General features: G+C 40.5%; 1 protein-coding gene across 11 annotated transcripts in view; it reads left to right on the top strand.

The window, feature by feature from the left end:
* pcdh15 (protocadherin related 15) overlaps window positions 1–21,224 on the top strand; it is a 1,032,943-nt gene that overhangs the window by 648,797 nt on the left and 362,922 nt on the right. For all 11 annotated transcript variants that reach the window (XR_010005016.1, XM_062977492.1, XM_062977488.1 and 8 more), the window contains one exon: window positions 790–945. Coding sequence is in view for 10 of the 11 variants with exons in the window: in XM_062977492.1 (XP_062833562.1) it covers window positions 790–945 (156 nt within the window). In the remaining variant the exon portion in view is untranslated. The remainder of the gene's footprint in view (window positions 1–789; window positions 946–21,224) is intronic.

Raw genomic sequence — 21,224 nt, 5'->3', positions numbered from 1 at the left:
GTGGGAAGGAATCCCAACAACCATCCTTACCACCCTCCTCCTGCATTAATTCCACAGTTTAGATACACCCTTAGTTATTGATTTGTACAGCAGTCAACTGAAAGAAGAACATGATCCCAGAAGAGGGCAAACACTTTTTTCTGAGCTGTCCTACAGTTTCTCAAGTATTGCAACCTTACATAATAGTTGACTAGCTTTGGAAGTTACACTTGATATTTTAAGTCCAGAGGTTTAATCAGATAACTTTTAGTGCAAACATATCTACTCAAAAGTAACTGCCCTATAGTTGTCTAGTATTGAGGCCCAAGTATATTAATAGGATTTCTGCCTTTATTTCCAATCTTGTATGCATCTAAGGTAAAGGTAAAGGTTTCCCCTGACGTTAAGTCCAGTCATGTCTGACTCTGGGGGTTGGTGCTCATTTCCATTTCTAAGCCGAAGAGCCAGTGTTTTCCATAGACAACTCCAAGGTCATGTGGCCGGCATGACTGCATGGAGTGCCGTTACCTTCCCGCCGGAGCGGTACCTATTGATCTACTCACATGTTTTTGAACTGCTAGGTTGGCAGAAGCTGGAGCTAACAGCGGCCGCTCATGCCGCTCCTGGGGTTTGAACCTCGGACCTTTCGGTCTGCAAGTTCAGCATGTATGCATCTACTCAGAACTAAATTGCATTGAATGACCATTGAGCTTATTTTCTAAGCAGACATTCTAATGTTAGATGACCAAAAGTGTATAACCAGGTACTTATTAAATATAAGTAATCTTGTATTTTTCTCCTTTTTTACAGCCACCAATGTCTATTCAATCCATCGTCGTCCAAGTCCAGTGCATTAATCGGAAAGTAGGAACTATTATTTACCATGAAGTTCGGATTGTTGTTCGGGATAGAAACGATAACTCTCCCCAGTTTCAGCAGCAGCAGTACTATATTGCAGTCAATGAGGTCAGTTTTAGTTTTGCTGTTGTTGCTGCTACTATTTACATTATCACAATTCTGAATGCTCTTTCTCTATAAGCATAACATGTCTTTCTTCCCCTCTCACTAGTGCATTACTAATGCACTTAAGATTTTTTTTATTTGGGAGGAGAGAGAGAAAGAAGGGGGCTTCAGATCATGTTGAACTTTCACTGTGCTTGTAAAACATTTTGCCACCAGCTGAACCGCTTAAGGAAAATCATTATTTTAATTAAATAAACAAACCTAGCAGAGTGAGATCTGTATTACACATTGCAGCTGGAGTGATGTGAGAGAGTGAAAGAGATGCACATGCACACCACCTTGAGAATATACAATAATAGAGCAAAAAGAACCCAGAAGAATATACCTGTGAAGCTTCCATTACATGACAGAATGAGGAAAATAGTATGCAAATGAATTATTAATAGAAATATTAATTTACAAATTTTAAAGAATTGTCTCAGCAACAAACTTTATTGGTCTGGATTCATTGCAATGATAATTTTAGCAAAAAGAGTTCCATTGGGTGGGGGTATTTCTTTAATTTACAAATAATTTAGTTTTATTCTGTATTAACTAGTTTCATCCTTTCCATTTGCAGTTGAGAAGAAGAAAAAAATGGATGTTGACCTTTGGGTTTATATTTAGCCAAAACTAAGCAGTTCCCACCTATAGGTCTGGTGTGTGTCCTGAACTTCATCATTCTGCATTGCTACTCATTTCAGGATTTGGTCTAACTCTGAGGAGCCCCCCTGTTCTTAGGCTAAAGACACTGGGGGTGCATTTACACTATAGAATCAATGCAGTTTGATACCATATTAATTGTCATGGGATATGTTGTTTTACAAGGTTTTTGGCCTTCTCTGCCAAAGAGTGCTGGTGCCTCACCAAAGTACAAGCCCAGGTTTCCACAGCATTTGGCCATGGTCATTAAAGTGGTGTCAAACTGCACTAATTCCATACTGTAGATGTTGTGACTGCGCCTTCGGGGATTATGGTTGATGGGGATGGAATTCGAAGAGGAAGAAAAAACCCTCGTGATGAGGGTTCACTGGAGGAGTTGCGCAGGAAGCGACTTAGAGAGCTATATGGGGGATCTTCTGAGGAAGATTCAGATGGGGAGATGGATGCTGAGGAACAGGTGGTGGCTGGGGAAGCGGGCACTGAATGGGCACAGCCACCGGAGATGTCTGGGGATTTGGGGTCTATGGATACTTCTGAACCTGGGGTTTCTGCAGGAGCTGATCCCAATTGGGATGCTTGGAGAAGGGAGGATGGTTCTTTAAGTGTTCATGGGGCTAAGTGTGGGCAGGATGATTGGGACTCCGACGAATTGCTAGGTACTCCAGATCCACGAGCTCTAGCTGTGTGGAGCTCAGACTCTGAGTAGATTTGGGACACCTGGTGTTTGGGTGTGAGTGTTTGGTCACCCAGGAGGAAGGGGAATAAAATGGGAATGTTTGGCCACTGCACTTTGCATGTGGCAAGGTGTTGCTGAGGCGCCATTGGGATCTCTGTGTTTCCATGAAGACTGGACTTGGACTATGATTTGAATCTGCTGTTATCACCTAGCTTGGCTCTCGCTGTGTCTTATCATGGACCTGTTTTGGATGACTGCACCCTCTTCAGACCTTGGACCGGAATTTGACCTTGCTACTGCCTTCGCCCTGTGATTGATGACTACTATCGGCTTTTGACTCCTGGCTTGCTCTTTGGACACCGCTGTTATCTCCTGACCTGACCTTGGAATCCCGGACGACGTCTTTTCACCATCCTTTTGGAGCCTTCGGCTTTATCCACATTGTGGAAGCAGTCTACTGCATTCTTAGTTTGTTTGTTTGTTTCCTGACCAATTGGTGTTTTCTTTTGGGAACTGTCCCTTTGAAAACTACAGAGCCGGCTGGCAGGGCTTGGACTCAGAAAGTGCAGTTTGCACTAAGTTTGTTTAGCTTTGTTTTTACCTGCTTGTGTTGCTGAATTATATTTTTGTTTGAACTGCTCTTGAAGCACTGATAGTGAAGTGTTTCAAGGTTTTTTCTGTGTTAACATTACTTTTTGGCTTATCTGCTGAATAAACTCTATTTTTGTTCGCTAATTGGCGTCTGACTCTTGACAGATTGCCACAAGCCCAAACAACAACAACAAAGGGCCAAGTTAACATGGCTGGGCTGGACGCCAGAGTGGCAGCTTTGGAACTGGAATTGGAAGCCTTAAAGAAGGCACAGCAGATCAAAGGACAAGTTATTGTTCCTGAACGTTTTGATGGACCCAGGGAGAAACTCCCAACCTTTTTGGCTCAAGTGGACCTATACTTTTTGCAAATATCTGACCTCTCGTTTCCTACAGACACTAACAAAGTTGCATTTATTTTGAGTTTACTAACTGGGCCAGCGGGGCGTTGGGCAGTTAATGTAATTAGGGGCAATAGCCCAATTAAGAATAATTTGGTGGACTTTAAGGCAGCTCTTACTGAAACTTTTGGAGATCCTTTACAAAAGGAAAATGCGGGTTGGGCTTTATATCGGTTAAAGCAGGGTAAAGGATCTTTAATTGACTATTTGAATAAGTTTAATTTGCTTAAGCATCAGTTGGACTGGGGAGAACATGCTTTTATGTTGGCATATAACTGCTGGGTTGAATGATGGTTTGCAGGATGAACTGTCTCGTGTGGAACCAGCTCAAAATTGGGATGAGTTGGTAACCAAAGTTTGTAGAATTGAGGCTCGGTTGGAGTTTAGAAAGAAAACTCACAGGACTCCAGTTGTGGAGTATCATGCTAGTGCCCCTGTGAACTCTGGGGAGAAACCCATGCAGCTTGGAGTGCAACGCAAACTGTCCCAAGAGGAAAAAGATCGACGCAGACGATTAAGGCTGTGTTTATACTGTGGAAATGAGGGGCATTTTGCTCATAATTGCTCTTTAAAACCGTCTCAGCTGCCAGGAAAAGGGAAGCCCTAATGCGCCATGAGTCCAGCGCATTAGGGCCTATGATGCAATTGCCTAGAGGAAATAAGCATGTGTTTGTGGCCATACAATTAAGTGTAATGGGTCAGAGACCAGTTAGTACTCAGGCATTTTTGGATTCAGGGGCTACCGTTTCGTACATAGACCAAAGTTTTGCAGAAAGGAATAAGATCTCAATATTGAAGAAAAAAGTCACAGCTTGGGTGGAGGGTGCTGATGGAAGGTTGTTGCATTCCGGGATGGTGGATCAAGAAACAGCGGGTGTAACCTGGCAAGTGCAAGGGCAAAAGGGGACGTTAACTTTTGATGTCACTGCACTACCTAGATATGATGTCATCTTAGGTATGGACTGGTTGACACAGGTCAATCCTCGGGTGGATTGGGCTCGCAAAACTATTAGCTTGGACCCGCCAGTGTGTTTAACTCTAAACAAACTGGGTGGGGATATGTAAGGTGTTCCATCTTGTTATCGGGACTTCTGGGATGTGTTCTGTCAAAAAGAAGCGAATAAATTACCACCACATAGGCCTTATGATTGTGCAATCAACTTGGTGGAAGGAGCTAAGTTGCCTGCAGGCAGGTTGTATGCGCTCATGGTACCTGAAAGACAGGCTTTAAGGGAGTATTTGGATGAGAACTTGCAGAAGGGTTTCATTAGACCTTCTAACTCGCCTACGTCCGCTCCAGTCTTTTTTGTGGCAAAAAAGACAGGCGACTTGAGACTTGTGTGCGACTACCGTGTGCTAAATAAGTACACTGTTCGGGACAGGTACCCTCTACCTCTAATTCCTGAGTTATTGTCTCGGGTTCAGGGAGCTTCCATCTTCACTAAATTAGATCTGCGCGGGGCTTACAATCTGATGCGTATAAGGGCTGGGGATGAATGGAAGACAGCGTTTAACACCTGTTATGGCGCTTACGAAAATTTAGTAATGCCATTTGGGTTGTGCAATGCGCCAGCGGTATTCCAACGGTTCATTAATGATGTGTTCCGGGACCTTTTGGACAAATTAATGGTGATTTATTTAGATGATATATTAATTTATTCGAAAAACGTTCGTGAACATGGGGAATATGTGCGTCAGGTTCTGTCTAGGCTCAGGGCAAATGGGTTGTTTGCTAAGGCCTCAAAGTGTGCCTTTCATGTGTCTGAGGTGGAGTTTTTGGGACATGTTATATCTGGGAGGGAGCTAAAAATGGACCCGCGAAAAGTGGACGCTGTCAATACCTGGCAAGAATTAACCTCCAAAAAAGATGTGCAAAGGTTTTTGGGTTTTGCCAATTATTATAGGGAGTTCATTCCCCATTTTGCACAATTGAGGGTGCCTTTAACCCAACTCCTGCAAAAGAAGCATTCATTTGAATGGACTACAGAGGCCAAAGAGGCATTTGTACAACTGAAACGTAGCTTTCAGAATGGGAACATTCTGGTACATCCAAATGTGAACAGACCATTTGTTGTTGAGGCAGATGCTTCTAATTATGCGCTGGGAGCAGTGCTCTCGCAGAAGGACCCGTCCGGTAGATTAAGGCCTTGTGGTTTCTATTCTAGACAACTCACTGCGTTTGAACAAAACTACACGATTTGGGAGAAAGAGTTGCTAGCTATCAAGGTGGCCTTCGAAGTTTGGAGGCATTGGTTGGAGGGGGCTAAACATCAGATAGTGGTCCTGTCTGATCATAAAAACCTGGAGCATTTGCAGACTGCAAGGAAATTGAACCAAAGGCAAATTAGGTGGGCATTGTTCTTTTCCAGGTTTGACTTCAGAGTGCAATTTGTAGAGGGGAAGCAGAACTTGAGGGCTGATGCTTTGTCTAGGAAGCCTGAGTTTAAGACTGCTGAAATATCCTCTGAGCAAACCATTTTACCTGTTTCATTGTTAAATATGGTACAGGACAGGCAGGATCTTCATGACCGGGTGTTGTCCTCTCAAAAAGAGGATAGGTGGACACAAGAACAGCTGATATTGCTCTCTCAAGATATGAGGACTATACTGCCTAATTTACAAGATGAGGACGGGGTGCTATCACGTAATGGGCAGATTTTTGTACCGCCTGGTAAATTACGCTTGGAAATCATCCAAGCATATCATGATGAGCCAACTGCGGGACATTTTGGGAGATTTAAGACTGTACAAGCCATCACTCGTCATTACTGGTGGCCCAAAATGAGGCAGGACATTTTAAAGTACTGTGATAGCTGTGCTATTTGTCAGCAGTGTAAACATCCAGTGGGTCGACCTTGTGGTTTATTATCGCCTCTACCCGTCCCTGAAAAGCCCTGGCAGATTATTTCTATGGACTTCATTACTGATTTGCCTAGGGTGGGTGGATATACTTGTATTTGGGTGGTGGTTGATTTGTTTTCCAAGATGGCTCATTTTATTCCATGCTCTAAAGTACCGGCGGCTACTACTCTAGCCAAGTTATTTGTGCGCCATATTTTCCGTTTGCACGGTGCTCCAGAAGTTATTATTTCGGACAGAGCACCGCAGTTTGTGTCGCAATTTTGGAAGCAGTTCATTGCGCAACTTGGAACTAAGCTGAACGTCTCCACTGCGTTCCATCCGCAGACTGATGGTCAGTCTGAACGGGTAAATGGTCTGCTAGAACAGTATTTGCGCTGTTTTTGTTTACAGCAAGCTGGGGATTGGGTTCAATGGGTACCGGTGGCAGAGTTTGCGTATAACGCGGCGACACATAGCGCTAGCCAATACTCGCCTTTTGAAATTATGTATGGTTGCCATCCACGTGGGGTAGTAGCGCCTGCGCAGAATACAGTGTCGCCTGATCCAGTATATCGTTCCAGTGAACTCAGGGCCTTGCCAGACGTTGCAAGGAAGCTTCTGCTGGAAGCTAAAGCAACGCAAAAATCACAAGCTGACAAACATCGTCAGCCTGGAGTGGAACTGAAGGAAGGGGATATGGTGTGGTTGTCTGCTAAGCACATCAGGACGCATGCAGGAAAATTTGGAGCTCGATTCTTAGGACCTTTCCCCATTGTTACCAAGATCTCTCCTGTGGCATTTAGATTGCATTACTTTCCACTCTGAAGGTTCATCCGGTGTTTCATCGATCTTTACTAAAACTGGACACGTCATCTAACCGGTCCTCAGTAGTTGCGGAGGTCTCGGATCCTACATTAATTCCGGTGGGAGGGGCCTTTGCGGGGAGGGATAGTGTTGTGACTGCGCCTTCGGGGATTATGGTTGATGGGGATGGAATTCGAAGAGGAAGAAAAAACCCTCGTGATGAGGGTTCACTGGAGGTGTTGCGCAGGAAGCGACTTAGAGAGCTATATGGGGATCTTCTGAGGAAGATTCAGATGGGGAGATGGATGCTGAGGAACAGGTGGTGGCTGGGGAAGCGGGCACTGAATGGGCACAGCCACCGGAGATGTCTGGGGATTTGGGGTCTATGGATACTTCTGAACCTGGGGTTTCTGCAGGAGCTGATCCCAATTGGGATGCTTGGAGAAGGGAGGATGGTTCTTTAAGTGTTCATGGGGCTAAGTGTGGGCAGGATGATTGGGACTCCGACGAATTGCTAGGTACTCCAGATCCACGAGCTCTAGCTGTGTGGAGCTCAGACTCTGAGTAGATTTGGGACACCTGGTGTTTGGGTGTGAGTGTTTGGTCACCCAGGAGGAAGGGGAATAAAATGGGAATGTTTGGCCACTGCACTTTGCGTGTGGCAAGGTGTTGCTGAGGCGCCATTGGGATCTCTGTGTTTCCATGAAGACTGGACTTGGACTATGATTTGAATCTGCTGTTATCACCTAGCTTGGCTCTCGCTGTGTCTTATCATGGACCTGTTTTGGATGACTGCACCCTCTTCAGACCTTGGATCGGAATTTGACCTTGCTACTGCCTTCGCCCTGTGATTGATGACTACTATCGGCTTTTGACTCCTGGCTTGCTCTTTGGACACCGCTGTTATCTCCTGACCTGACCTTGGAATCCCGGACGACGTCTTTTCACCATCCTTTTGGAGCCTTCGGCTTTATCCACATTGTGGAAGCAGTCTACTGCATTCTTAGTTTGTTTGTTTGTTTCCTGACCAATTGGTGTTTTCTTTTGGGAACTGTCCCTTTGAAAACTACAGAGCCGGCTGGCAGGGCTTGGACTCAGAAAGTGCAGTTTGCACTAAGTTTGTTTAGGTTTGTTTTTACCTGCTTGTGTTGCTGAATTATATTTTTGTTTGAACTGCTCTTGAAGCACTGATAGTGAAGTGTTTCAAGGTTTTTTCTGTGTTAACATTATTTTTCGGCTTATCTGCTGAATAAACTCTATTTTTGTTCGCTAATTGGCGTCTGACTCTTGACAGTAGATATATTTGAGATGGGCTTAACACTCCAACAACAGGTCCTCACTTTCCCCTTCCCCCTGCAATACCATGTGCCAAATTGTGATAGGAAATGGAACTGTTATAATCTATTGATATAGGTTAATCCCTCTACCCATGTCCAACCTGGCCAATATGGCAGCATAAAGAAAAAAGACTATTAGAGTCCTAGAAGAACAACCAGTCTATTTTTGGTAGTGTGTTTCATAGCACCGCTTACACATGACAATGAGACCTGCCAGGATGCTATATAGGGACCTTATCACAATAAGTAAAAGATCCTCTACAGATTGTGGTGAATCCGTCAGGGCCTGGCATGGGGTGTGGGGAAGCTGTCACCCCATGCCCTGCTTCACACAGCTTCCCCCTTACCCCGTCCCACGCATCCACCTCCTGGCTTTTCCCCATTGTTGTCAATGCAACACAGGGAGGTTCTTATTTGCTGCTGTGACAGCATACACCAGTACCTCTTCACATTTGCCACAGAGCCTCACCAGAAGTAGATATACACCATGGGATGAGAACCAGGGGCTCCGTGGCAAAAGTGAAGAGGAACCAGCATACAACGGGCAATTTAGCCCATCTTTTGAGGTCATAGATCTTACCCAACTCTCACTGGCTACATTGTGAAACAAAGGCTTTTAGTCATTTTCAGATCTTGGTTTTTTCTCTCAAGATAGCTGGGAATATCTGAGCCTTTTCTATTCTTCTGTTGAAAGGAAAGGCTCTCAAATATTATGAGACCTGACCACCCTTAGGTAATCTATCCTCAACCATAAAGTGTGTGTTTGGAGGGGGAAAATATCACATTTCCCTAGCCCATCTCTATCTCCCATCCTGGCAAGGTTGCTTTCCTGCATGGAATGTGGTTGTTCTTCTAGCAGTTTCACAGCAATGTAACAGAGAAGCGGAATTATCTATTTTAGCACTGATATACTTCTTTTATCACTCTGCAAATTGTCATGCATTAAATGTTTGGATTTTTTAAAATGCACCATTTTAATATAGTGGGCATTCCCCAGCACAGCATTTCACAACTTGTTGATTTTATGTCAAATTCTTGATTCCTACTTTTATTCTACATTTCCAGGTCTAAATTCAAAACACTTCACAACATTTTTAAAATACTAAAAAGGTAAAGGTTTTCCTCTGACATTAAGTCCAGTTGTGACCAACTCTGGGGGTTGGTGCTCATCTCCATTTCTAAGCCGAAGAGCCGGCATTGTCCATAGACACCTCCAAGGTCATGTAGCCGGCATGACTGCATGGAGCACCGTTACCTTCCCGCTGGAGCGGTACCTATTGATCTACTCACATTTGCATGTTTTCGAACTGTTAGGTTGGCAGGAGCTGGGTCTAACAGCGGGCACTCATTCCGCTCCCGGGATTTGAACCTGGCACCTTTTGGTCCGCAAGTTCAGCAGCTCAGTGCTTTAATGCACTGTGCCACCAGGGGCCCCTTTAAAATACTATGTGGCATTAAGAAAAATTATTTTAAAGCATTTCCTACTATTGTTTGTTTGCATTGGTTTAACTTCTGTTAAGTGGCACAAATGGCTGCCAACAGCTTTCTGATGTTCCAGAGTTCTCTCTAATGAAAACATTGGAGGTTTATTTTTGTGTCTTGAAGCTTTATAATTGTATTATGTTGTATTTGTTAATGGCTGTAAATACAGTTTGCTCTGCTTTAAGTCCCTTTGCAGGGGGATTAAAATGCAAACAACTAAATGTTGCCTTTCTCCTATAATTGAATTTATTAAGAGCAAACAATTATAGCATACATTAGTTTTGTTTTATTTACATATATTGTTTATTTCCAATTCAAAATGGTCCAATTTGTGTGATACTACAAACAATGCCCTAACATTACTTAAAATTCACATTAGGCATGATGAGCCATTACTTTTAAATGTCCTGTTATGTTCTTATCAAGCTGCTATTATCTCTTTTTTTCAAGTGTGAGAATTGCCATATATTAAAGAGTGCCAGAGGTTTTTATTTAGCACATACTCCTAGCTATGAATGTTGGCAAAGTTGTCATTGGAGAAAGTGCCTTTTGTGCATATTCATCTTCATATAATGGGACTGTATGCCAGACATGTTTGACTGATGCTTTCATCTTTATATTTCATACAATAGGTAAAGTCCCTTCTCTCTGGACCTTAACAATGTTTGATTACTTTTTTAAAAATAGCCTTTTCTATTGTTTCCATTTGTGTTTTATTTCACCCACCACCTGTTTTATTGTATGTCAGTTTCTTGTAAATCATCTTGATATTATTGTCACAATAGACAGCATATGCAGGCAACATCCATGATGTCAAGAGGATACTGATGATAATATATGTTCATAGACTTGTTCGATTGAACTTTTCTAATTAACAGCTAAATCATTTGGAAATATGACCTGACTAGATGTAAGTGTAGCTCTGGGTTGCATTAAAAGGGGGTATTCCAGCTGAAGGAATCATTCATGCATATTCATTCTGCTTCACTCAGACATTATTTGGAATACTATGTCAAGTTCTAGGCATCATAATTCAAGAGGGATATTGACAAGCTGGAATGTGCCCAGAAAAAGGTGTCCAGGATTATGAAATGTTTAAAAACCAAATTTTATGAGAAACATCTTAGGGAAATGGATGCAGTTAGCTTAAGGAAGAGAACAGTAAAAGGTGATGTGATCACTCTCTTTAACTATCCTAAGGGATGTCACATAGAAGGAACCAGGTGATTTTCTTCTGCCCTAAAGACTAGAACATGAGCCAGTGAATTAAAATTACAAGAAAACAGAATCTACCTAAACATTTGAAAGAACTTTTTCCTGGAAGATCTGTTCAACGGTGGAAAATGCCCATCTAATTTCTCTTCAATGACTCCCAAAAATGAAGAGTCAACTACCCCCTGAGACAATATATTCCACTGTCAGACAGCCTGGTGAGGAGGGATAGCAGTGCAAGCCTCTCCTCCCTGCCTTTTAAACATAAAGCAAAAGCCTCTCCATGGAGGCAGGAAGCTGCTTTAGCTTCCAGGTGCCTGAAAATGACTCCAGGGAGCTTTGGAAAGGCAAGGGGGGATTTCTTCTCCAAAGTGCTGCAGCAGCATTTTCAAGGGCCAGGAGGAGCCTCCGGTGGCCTAGGGGATAAAAGCCTTGCAACTTGAAGGTTGGGTTGCTGACCTGAAGGCTGCCAGGTTCGAATCCCACCCGGGGAGAGCGCGGATGAGCTCCCTCTATCAGCTCCAGCTCCATGCGGGGACATGAGAGAAGACTCCCACATGGTAAAACGTCAAAACATCCGGGCGTCCCCTGGGCAACGTCCTTGCAGACGGCCAATTCTCTCACTCCAGAAGCAACTCCAGTTGCTCCTGACACAAAAAAAAAAGTGCCAGGAAACTAAGGTAAGCCTCCTGCCTGTGTACAGAGGCTTTTTCTTTATTCTTAAGGGCTAAAAAGGGTAGAAGGTCAAGGAGGGAAGAGGAATAATGGCCATGCCCCTGTGTCGATTGTGAATAAGCATGGGTGGATATCTGGCCACCCAGCCAAAAAGGTGGGGATTTAGCCCCCTGTCTGGCCACAAAATGTAAGGGGAATCAGTGTTTTAAATTCTTCTTCATCTTGCATTTTGGTCAATGTAGAAGGGCCTTAAGATTCTATGATTCCAGGAAGAGTCCTATGAAAAATTCCCAACAGTTTGCATGTTATCGAAAGGGAATGTAACTTGTCTAGCACTGAAGCTGCATGAACCCCATCTGGGAATGGCAGAGTGTGGTCTGAACAGGTTTTCTAGCTCCTTGTACATGGCTACTCTTGTCATATAATAAGAGACAATGCATAGGCCATGCTCTCCAGTTTAGTACACAAAATCCAAATCTCCAGAGTTTCAAACACATGGCAATTGAACTTTTCCTTAAAAACCTGGAGTGAAGTAGAGCTCATTCCCCTCATTATCTACATTCGTGAACTTCTGTTACCACTTTAATGTTAAACTAATACCTATATCTTATCACATTCCTTGGGGCTGAATAGAATCCCTTTTCTTTTTTCTTATATGTGGCAACTCTTTTGATAGTAGTGCTTTCATGTGCTTCTTCCACCTTTCTACTCCAGATTGGGAAAAAAACGCAGTTTCTTCAAACTTTCTTCAAAGGACATTTTTCTTATACCCTGGCCATTTTGGTATACTCTCTGAACCTGTTCCAGTTTCTTGTTTGTGAAAGTGTTCCAGTTCTGCAGGAGTGAAAAAATATTGAAGATGGGCAGTTCGTGAGAAAAGAGTGTTTAAATTTGCTGCCAAGGCTAGCAGTTATGATCAAAGTTGGGCGGCCTTACAAGGAGCAAGTTGATTATTTCTATTGATCAATATATTCATGTGGTAAGAAAGGTTGGCAATGGTGCAGTTCATAGAACTGATTCATATATAGTTTTCTTAAACTGACAATATGTGGAATTTAATCTACTGCTACTTCTTTCTGTATATTTTGTTGGAAGAACACTTCAGGCTCCTTTTTATGGCATAAGGACAAGGCAAATCAACTGGAAATTATTCTGTTATTGTTTCCCCATGCAGTTGGAGAAAGTTCTGCTTTATACTCATTCTCATTTTTCTTTATATACTTTTCATTTGAGGATAGAATATCTTTTTATAATAATAATATAATAACTTTATTTTTGTATCCCACCACCATCGCCCCAAAAGGACTTGGGGCAGCTTACACAGGGACAAGCCTGAACAACAACATAGCATAACATTACATAACATTTTTGATCAAAGGCATCAGAAAGGAGTTCAGTATAAATCTTTTTTTAAAATTCTGTTGATTGAATGGATTTAACTTTTAATATATGTTTCAAGAAAGATTATGAAATTGTATAAAATAATAATCAGTATTGTGACAAATTGGTAGGATAGTTGGAAGTATGATTTAATTATGTGAAAAAAATTAATGATAGTCATTTTTTATTATCATCAATAGTCAAACTTTCAAATTATATCCAGCTAATTTTCCCTTCTCATAACGTAGTTGTACAGGATCCCATTGTTGATTCCATATACAGTAGAGTCTCACTTATCCAACACTTGCTTATCCAACATTCTGGATTATCCAACGCATTTTTGTAGTCAATGTTTTCAATACATCGTGATATTTTGGTGCTAAATTCGTAAATACAGTAATTACTAAATAGCATTACTGTGTATTGAACTACTTTCTCTGTCAAATTTGTTGTATAACATGATGTTTTGGTGCTTAATTTGTAAAATCATAACCTAATTTAATGTTTAATAGGCTTTTCCTTAATCTGTCCTTATTATCCAACATATTCGCTTATCCAACGTTCTGGCGGCCCGTTTATGTTGGATAAGCGAGACTCTACTGTGTATATATATATATATATATATATATATGCTCAATAACATGCTCAATGTATTTTAGAAATCCCTGGAGGTCTTGAAAGAAAGAAAAGATTGATGAATCTCTTCCATTTTCCCTACATTTACAGGGTTTTCATTTTTAAGAGAAGCCGAATAAAATTTGGATCCATTTGTGTTGCTTTCTGAATAGCACGGTCTATATGGTATTTGCCTCCCTTGCTGTTGTTATCAGTTTTTAAAAGAAGGGGCAGCAATAGGAATGTGTCGAATATTCACTTTTCTCATTTCTGGGCCAAATAATGGATTTCCCAACACTTGAGAAAGTATAGTTGGGAAAAATATCATCATATGAGAATTTTGTGTGGTTTTCTCTCTGGATTCACTCATCTGAAACTATTTCATGAAATTAGTCTATTCATAAATTCTTGTAAGATGTTTTCATGGCTGAAATTTCAGGGTTTTTTTGCATGAAACTGTGGTTGTCGTATGGAGATATATGCAAAATTGTTCAGAGAAGAAACTAATGGGCTATGCTCTTGACATTTGCTACTCTACTCAGAGGTGGAAATAATTTCTTTTATGATAAGAGTTAAGGCACAGTACTCACATTGATCTGTGAATTAATCAACCCAGCTTTTTTGGGTTTCCTTTTGACTGAAATGTCTAGATTTATACATGACTACATAAGGTAAGTGCAGCTATTAAGGCAATACTATATTTGATAGGTTTACTTTAGCATTTCCCAGTCACATATAGGAAACAGAAACAGAAAAGAAAACAGCATTTGTGATTGGTCAAAATATGTAAAAGAGAAACATAGAATGTCATTTTTGTTGGCTCATAAAAAGCATACTACCCAAGAGTGCTGTGTTATAAATATGAAAAATCTTTCCTTTGAGATACGGGTTTATTTGCTGCTGACTTCAGTGTTTGTACTGCATAGATTTTTATATGTGTTTGATTGGAGCAATTTTCATATTGTTGAAGCAACTCATAAAGCAGGAACAACCCACTCAATACAGAAGTGGACTGGAGAAGCAATTCTGTAGAAATTTCATTTCACTGAACTCTCCATCTTTTGGTATATTTCCTATTAAACATTGCAGCGAGTGTGTGTGAGGTGAGAGTTAAGTTTGTTATTCGATAGCAACAAATAGGCAAAGAACCTTGTGGTACTTTAAAGGCTAATGAATTTTATATGAGATGGGTTTTTGAGAATGCTAGCCCAGTTACATCTAATACAATGCGGTACAGTCCACATCTATTTATGGCAGGAATGAGTAAGTGGCAGGGGTATTGCCCTTCTATGAAAGTGTTCATGACCTAAGACATCTCTGCCACACTACCGATTTTGTACACCCAAAAGATCACTGACACCAGACACCAAGTAACCCCCAGCCTCCACACACACACACATGCGCACACACAGCAATTCCGGCTCAGAAGAAACTCTTTTTAAATCAGCTTCTACTTCATTCCCTATTTTTAAATGCATCTTCTGGAGATAACACAGATGTAGCTATTCAGGGGATATGGGAGAATTTTGGCCAAATACAGAATGCAGCAGGCGAAGCACAGTAGAGCGAAGCACAGTAGAGGACTCAAAAATGTGAACTGTGGCTATGATTTCTCCAACTCTGGTTTATGTTGTTGTTGTTGTTGTTATTTCACACTTGTATCTTGACAGAGATGCAAAGCCACTCACAAAATAAAAACTAGTGCTGTTTAAAACCCACAATATACAAATATTAAAATAGAATTAAACAAACCAGTCAGTTAAAATCCCTTGAAACACTGAAATCAATTAAAAAGATGTAAAATAGTAAGATACTCTACAACATACCACCCTGACACATTCTTAAAATCTTTTTTCTTTAAAAGCCTGAAAGGAAAGGTTTTAACCTTCTGCCAGAAGAACAGTAAGGAAAGGGTCATTCTGGCTTCCCTAGAGAGCCCAGGCAGATTGGTACAGGAAGATATGATATGAATCAGCCTGGGCCTGGGTCTGATTCATATTGGACTTTATAGGTCATAACCAGCACTTTGAATTGTGCCCAGAAACAAACTAGCAGCCACTGGAGCTGTGGTGTTCTGCATTCCCTGTAGCCAGCCACAGTTAATAGTTTGGCTGCTGCTCTTAGGACCAAACTGAAGTTTCTGAGCACTTTTCAAAGGCAGCTGCACATAGAGCACATTACAGTAGTCCAAACGGGATGTAACCAAGGCATGTACCACCATGGACAGATCTGACATATCAAGGAACAGGTGCAGTTGGCACATGAGTTTTAAATATGCAAAGGCACTCCTGGCCACCATAGAAATTTGGGTCTTTGAGTTCAGTGGTAGGTCTAGGAGGACACCCAAGCTGAGGACCTGTGTCTTCAGGGGGAGTGTGACACCATCCAGCACAGGCTAGAATCCTATTCCTTGATCAGCTTCTTACCAACCAGAAGCACCTCTGTGTTGTCTGGATTAGTTTCAATTTGTTTGCCCTCATCCTGTCCATTGCTAATGACAGATACTAATATATGACCAGGATAGTTTCCCTGGCTTTGGGTGGAAAGGAGAAGGAGGAGGAGGTGGAGGTGGAGGAGGAGGAGGAGGAGGAGGAGGAAGAGGAGGAGGAGAATCTTCATTTATATCCCTCCCTATCTCCCCAGTGGGGACTCAAGATGGCCAACAACATATAACAGTAAATATTTGATGCTGTATAATACAATAAACTAATAAACAAAACATACCATACATTTTAAAAAGAAAAACACATTAAACATCAACATCAAAAATGAGACATTTTTGATGTTGACATTTTATTGAGACATTACCACCAAGTTAGACAACACACTAAAATTACATTTTAACTCAAATATTGTAACAAGACTTAAAAGTTTTTAAGATTTGAAAAATTGAAAAGAGCCCATTAAAATTTAAAGGATATAAAACCAGAGTAGCAGCCATTTGTATGTTCTGAGCCAATTTGTTATGCTGAAGAGCTGGGAATCAATTGCATATTGATGGCACCACATCCCAAATCTCTGGATGATCTCTCCCAGTGGTTTCATGTATATGTTAAATAGAATGGGGGATAAAACAGGTACCCCACAGGCCAATAGCCTGGGACTTGAACAGGAATCCCCAAGCTTGACTTTCTGGATTCTCCCCTCCTGGAAGGAACGGAGTCACTGTAAAACACTGCATTCAAGTCCCATTTCAGCAAGCTGGCCCAGAAGTATGGAATTGATAGCTGCCGAGAAGTCCAGTAGAGCCAACACCACTTACCAGTACAGTAATACCTTGAGTTAAGAGTTTTAATTCATTCCATGATCGAGCTCTTTAATTAATCTCAAAGTAAAGTTGCCCCATTGAAATGCATTGAAATGCTATTAATCTGTTCCGGTCCCCCAAAACACCCCCCATTTTTACATGTTTTTAAATAATAAAATGTACTTTATAAATAACAAATAATGTCCAAACGCACATTCACATGGAACAATAAAAAAGAGATCAACTTTAAAATGGTAGAAGCACAAAGTTGTGACGAGGAAGCACATTTGAGGCAACAAAATGTGTGTTAGTCAGTGCAACAGCAAGGCAAAACCTATACATTCACATGGAACGCTTTAAAAAGGAAGATCAATTTTAAAATGGTAGAAGCACAAAGTTATGTCAAGAAAGCACAAAGCACAAATAAAGAAGGAGAAAAGTCATTTTTTTCACACTGTACTCATTCCAGTTCCCCCCCTCTCTTGCTCTCCCCCCCCCCCTTCATGAAACCAAACAAACCAGGAATAAAGGCCACACAAAATCAACTAACTCAAAGTTCCTCAAAGTGGACAACAATCTCCCAACCTGGACAAGAGCATGAGGCACAAGACAAGGAGGCTGCTCCCCCAAAGTCCTAAAGCTCTGTACTCTGACCCTAGCGCTCTCTCTGGTCTAGCTCTTAACTCCAAATGCTGCTTGTATGTCAAAGCAAAACCTGGGCCAAGTGACAGCTCTTAACTCAAAACATTCTTTAGTTGGAATGCTCTTATCTTGAGGGTTCCCTGTATTTGGTTTAGGCTAAATAAAAGTTTTCTAAGGCCCCTTCCACACAGCTGAATAAAATCCCATATTATCTGCTTTGAACTGGAATATACGGCAATGTAGACACAGGTAACCCAATTTAAAGCAGATATTGTGGGATTTTCTGTCTTGATATTCTGGATTATATAACTGTGTGGAAGGGCCCTGAGTCCCACAAGATGTTTGGGTTGGGAGGTTATTGTTAGAAGTGACATTGAACTATTTACAAAAGCAGCCAATCTGTTACTTCTGTGACCATGAGTTACTTGTTTGACATTCAGAAGATGGGAAAATGAACAAATCAGACCTGTCTTTATACGAAAAGATACTGTGACTTATCCATAGTTTAAAATGTGGAAACAGCAGTGGTTTTCTCATTGCTCTCCCGCAGCCCCAGTTTTCTCCAAGAAACAACTTCTGCATTAGGTTATAAGAAATACGAGCTGGTTTGGTAGGGAATTATCAATGAAATCCTTGAAGATTTGCTTATTGTTAACAGAATGCTTTTCACACAAGCAGGTTCTACCTCATTTTCTGACTCATTCTTCAATGGTAGTCCTTTAGGTAATATCCCAAATTTTCTGAGGCTTTCTGGGGCTACAGTAGGGAGAAAAAGGCAGGACAATTCATTTCCTGAGTAGATATAGCATGTGTAATACTGGATATCACTGTATACTTGTACATAATTGATGTTGTTGTTTTCAAAAAATTATTCATTCCATAGAGGCAGCTGAACGAATGATGACTGAATCATGTCAAGGACGGTGGATATGTTGAATTGTAAGACAGTGCATCATCATGTAATGGTTGAAAGGAGAAATTACAGGCAAGGTGGCACACTGTGACAGTGATGTATTAATCTCCACACTTTGAAAATCATCTTGTTAAAAGACAGCTCAAACTAAATTTCTTTTATCATGACTGGGTTATATATAATTTGCTATATAATACAGGTTGAATACTCATTATCCAAAATGCTTGGGACCAGATGTGTTCCATATTTCAGAGTTTCTTTTGAAATTGTAGAAGGCTTGCATATGCATAATACATAATCTTGGAAATGTGACCCAAGTCTAAACACAAAATTGATTTATATTTCAGATACATTGTATATGCATAGCCTGAAGGCAATTTTATATAATATTTTAATAACTCTGTATGAAACAAAGTTTGTGTGCTTTGAATGATGAGATTGCAAAGATGTCAGTGTATCAGACAGCTAGGTGGATAATTTCAGATTTTGCAGCACTTTGAATTTTGGATTTCCAGATGAGGGATGCTCAACCTGTAATAGACAGTTTAGAAGCATGTCATAAGAGGACAAGGCACTTGGTTTGTTTAGCTTAGGGGAAAAGAAGATTAAGGTGAGACTGGATAGCCATAGCTTACATTTATATGCTTTAAATAGTCCATTGGATCATTGGTTCTTTTGTCATTTTAAGTATTTTATTATGATGAGAGAGCTCTGAAGGTCAATGAATCCATTACAGATCAGCACAGTTATAATTCTTATTTTGTCTCAGCACCAGCTTCAACAGACCATGGCATGTTTCGTATAAGAACTATTTGAGGGAGGCCACTAAAAAATTAACTGAAACCATTTTGTTGTGATAACATTTAACTCTTGCTGCAAGTTCAGGGTTCAATTATTCTGATACAGTAGGTAGAGTTATTAAAATGTATTGCTTTTGCTTTTGATTTTGTGGCACGTTTGAAGCATTATTTTTAAACTGTCCTTTTTTTTGTTCCGAAGAGATATACCTCTCTTTAGAAATTGCTTCTCATGATTAGTTTCATTCCTTCACCAGAAGAGTGACCTGAATTCAGGAAAAATATAAACTTTTTGCTGTTTAAAACATTATTTTGGAGTAATAATTATCGTCCAAAGTGAGTTTCCCCCTTCCTTACAGTATATAAATAATGACTCTAGTAATGTACCTCATTGGAAGCAAATTAGTGTACAGTAATTACCTGTAAATTTTATGTTCCACTATGCAGGTCCTAGCAACAAATGATATGTGTTTCTTTGCTGGTTTTTTTTTTAATTAATAAGCCATAGCCGAAGCATTCATTTTTAGAATAGTTTGTGAATGAGATTAATGCATCCAATGGAAATTAAATTTGTTTTCTGCATGCACTGCCAAAGTGGATTTCTTTAGCATTTCATATGTTGTACATTTTGCTTTTACTTACAGTTCATCATGGTGGCAAGAAAACTTTTTTGTTGTTGCTCATGGTAGAAACACACCAGTGTCATCTGGCATGTTGACAAAGAGTTTGAGACCGTTTTCTATCAAACAGTTATTTTCTCCCCGTGACCCACATTTTGGAGAGAGGCAATTTGATATCTTTTTTTCCTAATATACTTTTTATTTATAAAGTATGGGGAGAGGGAAAGGGTACAAGAATGGATATAAAATAAGGATATTTTAGCATATTATATTATCATCATTGTGGGTCCTCTCATGGCTGCATGTAATAATGTGGAGAAGGCAAAGGGGAAGAGGAAGAAGCAGAGAGAGATTAAAGTGTTTCCATCATAATGGAATGCTTATATGGACAATGACATTGAGCTATGTTAGGTCAGAAAGCTGTTGTTGTGCCTATTGGGGTATTTTTAAGATCAAAAGAGCTTAGGGCATAGGAGTGTGAAGTGTTTCCTCATCATACCTGCTGTCTTTCAGTTCAGTATGCCTTTATTACAGTGAACAAACCATAAGGCAAGAGTATAGTTATATACATCGTAAACACATGTAAAGGAGATGTGTGCACACTATTTGCAGAAACGTAAACAAGCCATGATGGGATGGAACAAAGGATATAATTAAAACACGGAGAGATATTGTAGGAACTGCTTAATAAAATACATTTAAATTGAGTACAAAACAGATACAATTAAAACTATCATTATATGGATTAAGTATAAATTAAAACCACACAGCCATATTACCGGTAAGCAAGATATTGATATCTCTCCTGCTACTGGGACTATGATCCCCATATAACACCTGGCGTATTTAACTGTCAAAGATACTCATGGTTAGAACACAGGAAGGCGCAGTAGGCAAAATACATACAATTCAATGCAAAGACTAATTTCAGCCTGATTCTAATACAGGAAAATGTCTTATCCTGGCTATCTCCGAAAATAGCTGCTATCTGTTGAATAAATAAGAATGTATCAGAAACAGGCATAACCACTTAAAAATATTTATTTATTTAAAACATTTACATTCTACCCTTCTCACTCTGAAGGGGATTCAGGGCAGAGCACAACATATATACAGCAAACATTCAAATCAAAGAAAATTTGTTAGGATGACTTTGGCTACAACTATACTGTAAAATCAATACAGTTTGAGACTACTTTAATTACTATGGCCCATTTCTGTAGATTCCTGAGTTTGGTGAGGAATCAGCGCTTTTTGGAGCTATGGCAATTAAAGTAGCACCAAACTGTGTTTGTTCTACAGTGTAGAAGAACCATATGGCAAAACGCAAGCAATCTCTCCAACATCA

This window comes from Anolis carolinensis, chromosome 3 (genome assembly GCF_035594765.1).
Source record: "Anolis carolinensis isolate JA03-04 chromosome 3, rAnoCar3.1.pri, whole genome shotgun sequence".
Taxonomy (NCBI): Eukaryota; Metazoa; Chordata; class Lepidosauria; order Squamata; family Dactyloidae; genus Anolis; species Anolis carolinensis.
This window is presented reverse-complemented; position numbering and strand designations above follow the sequence as displayed.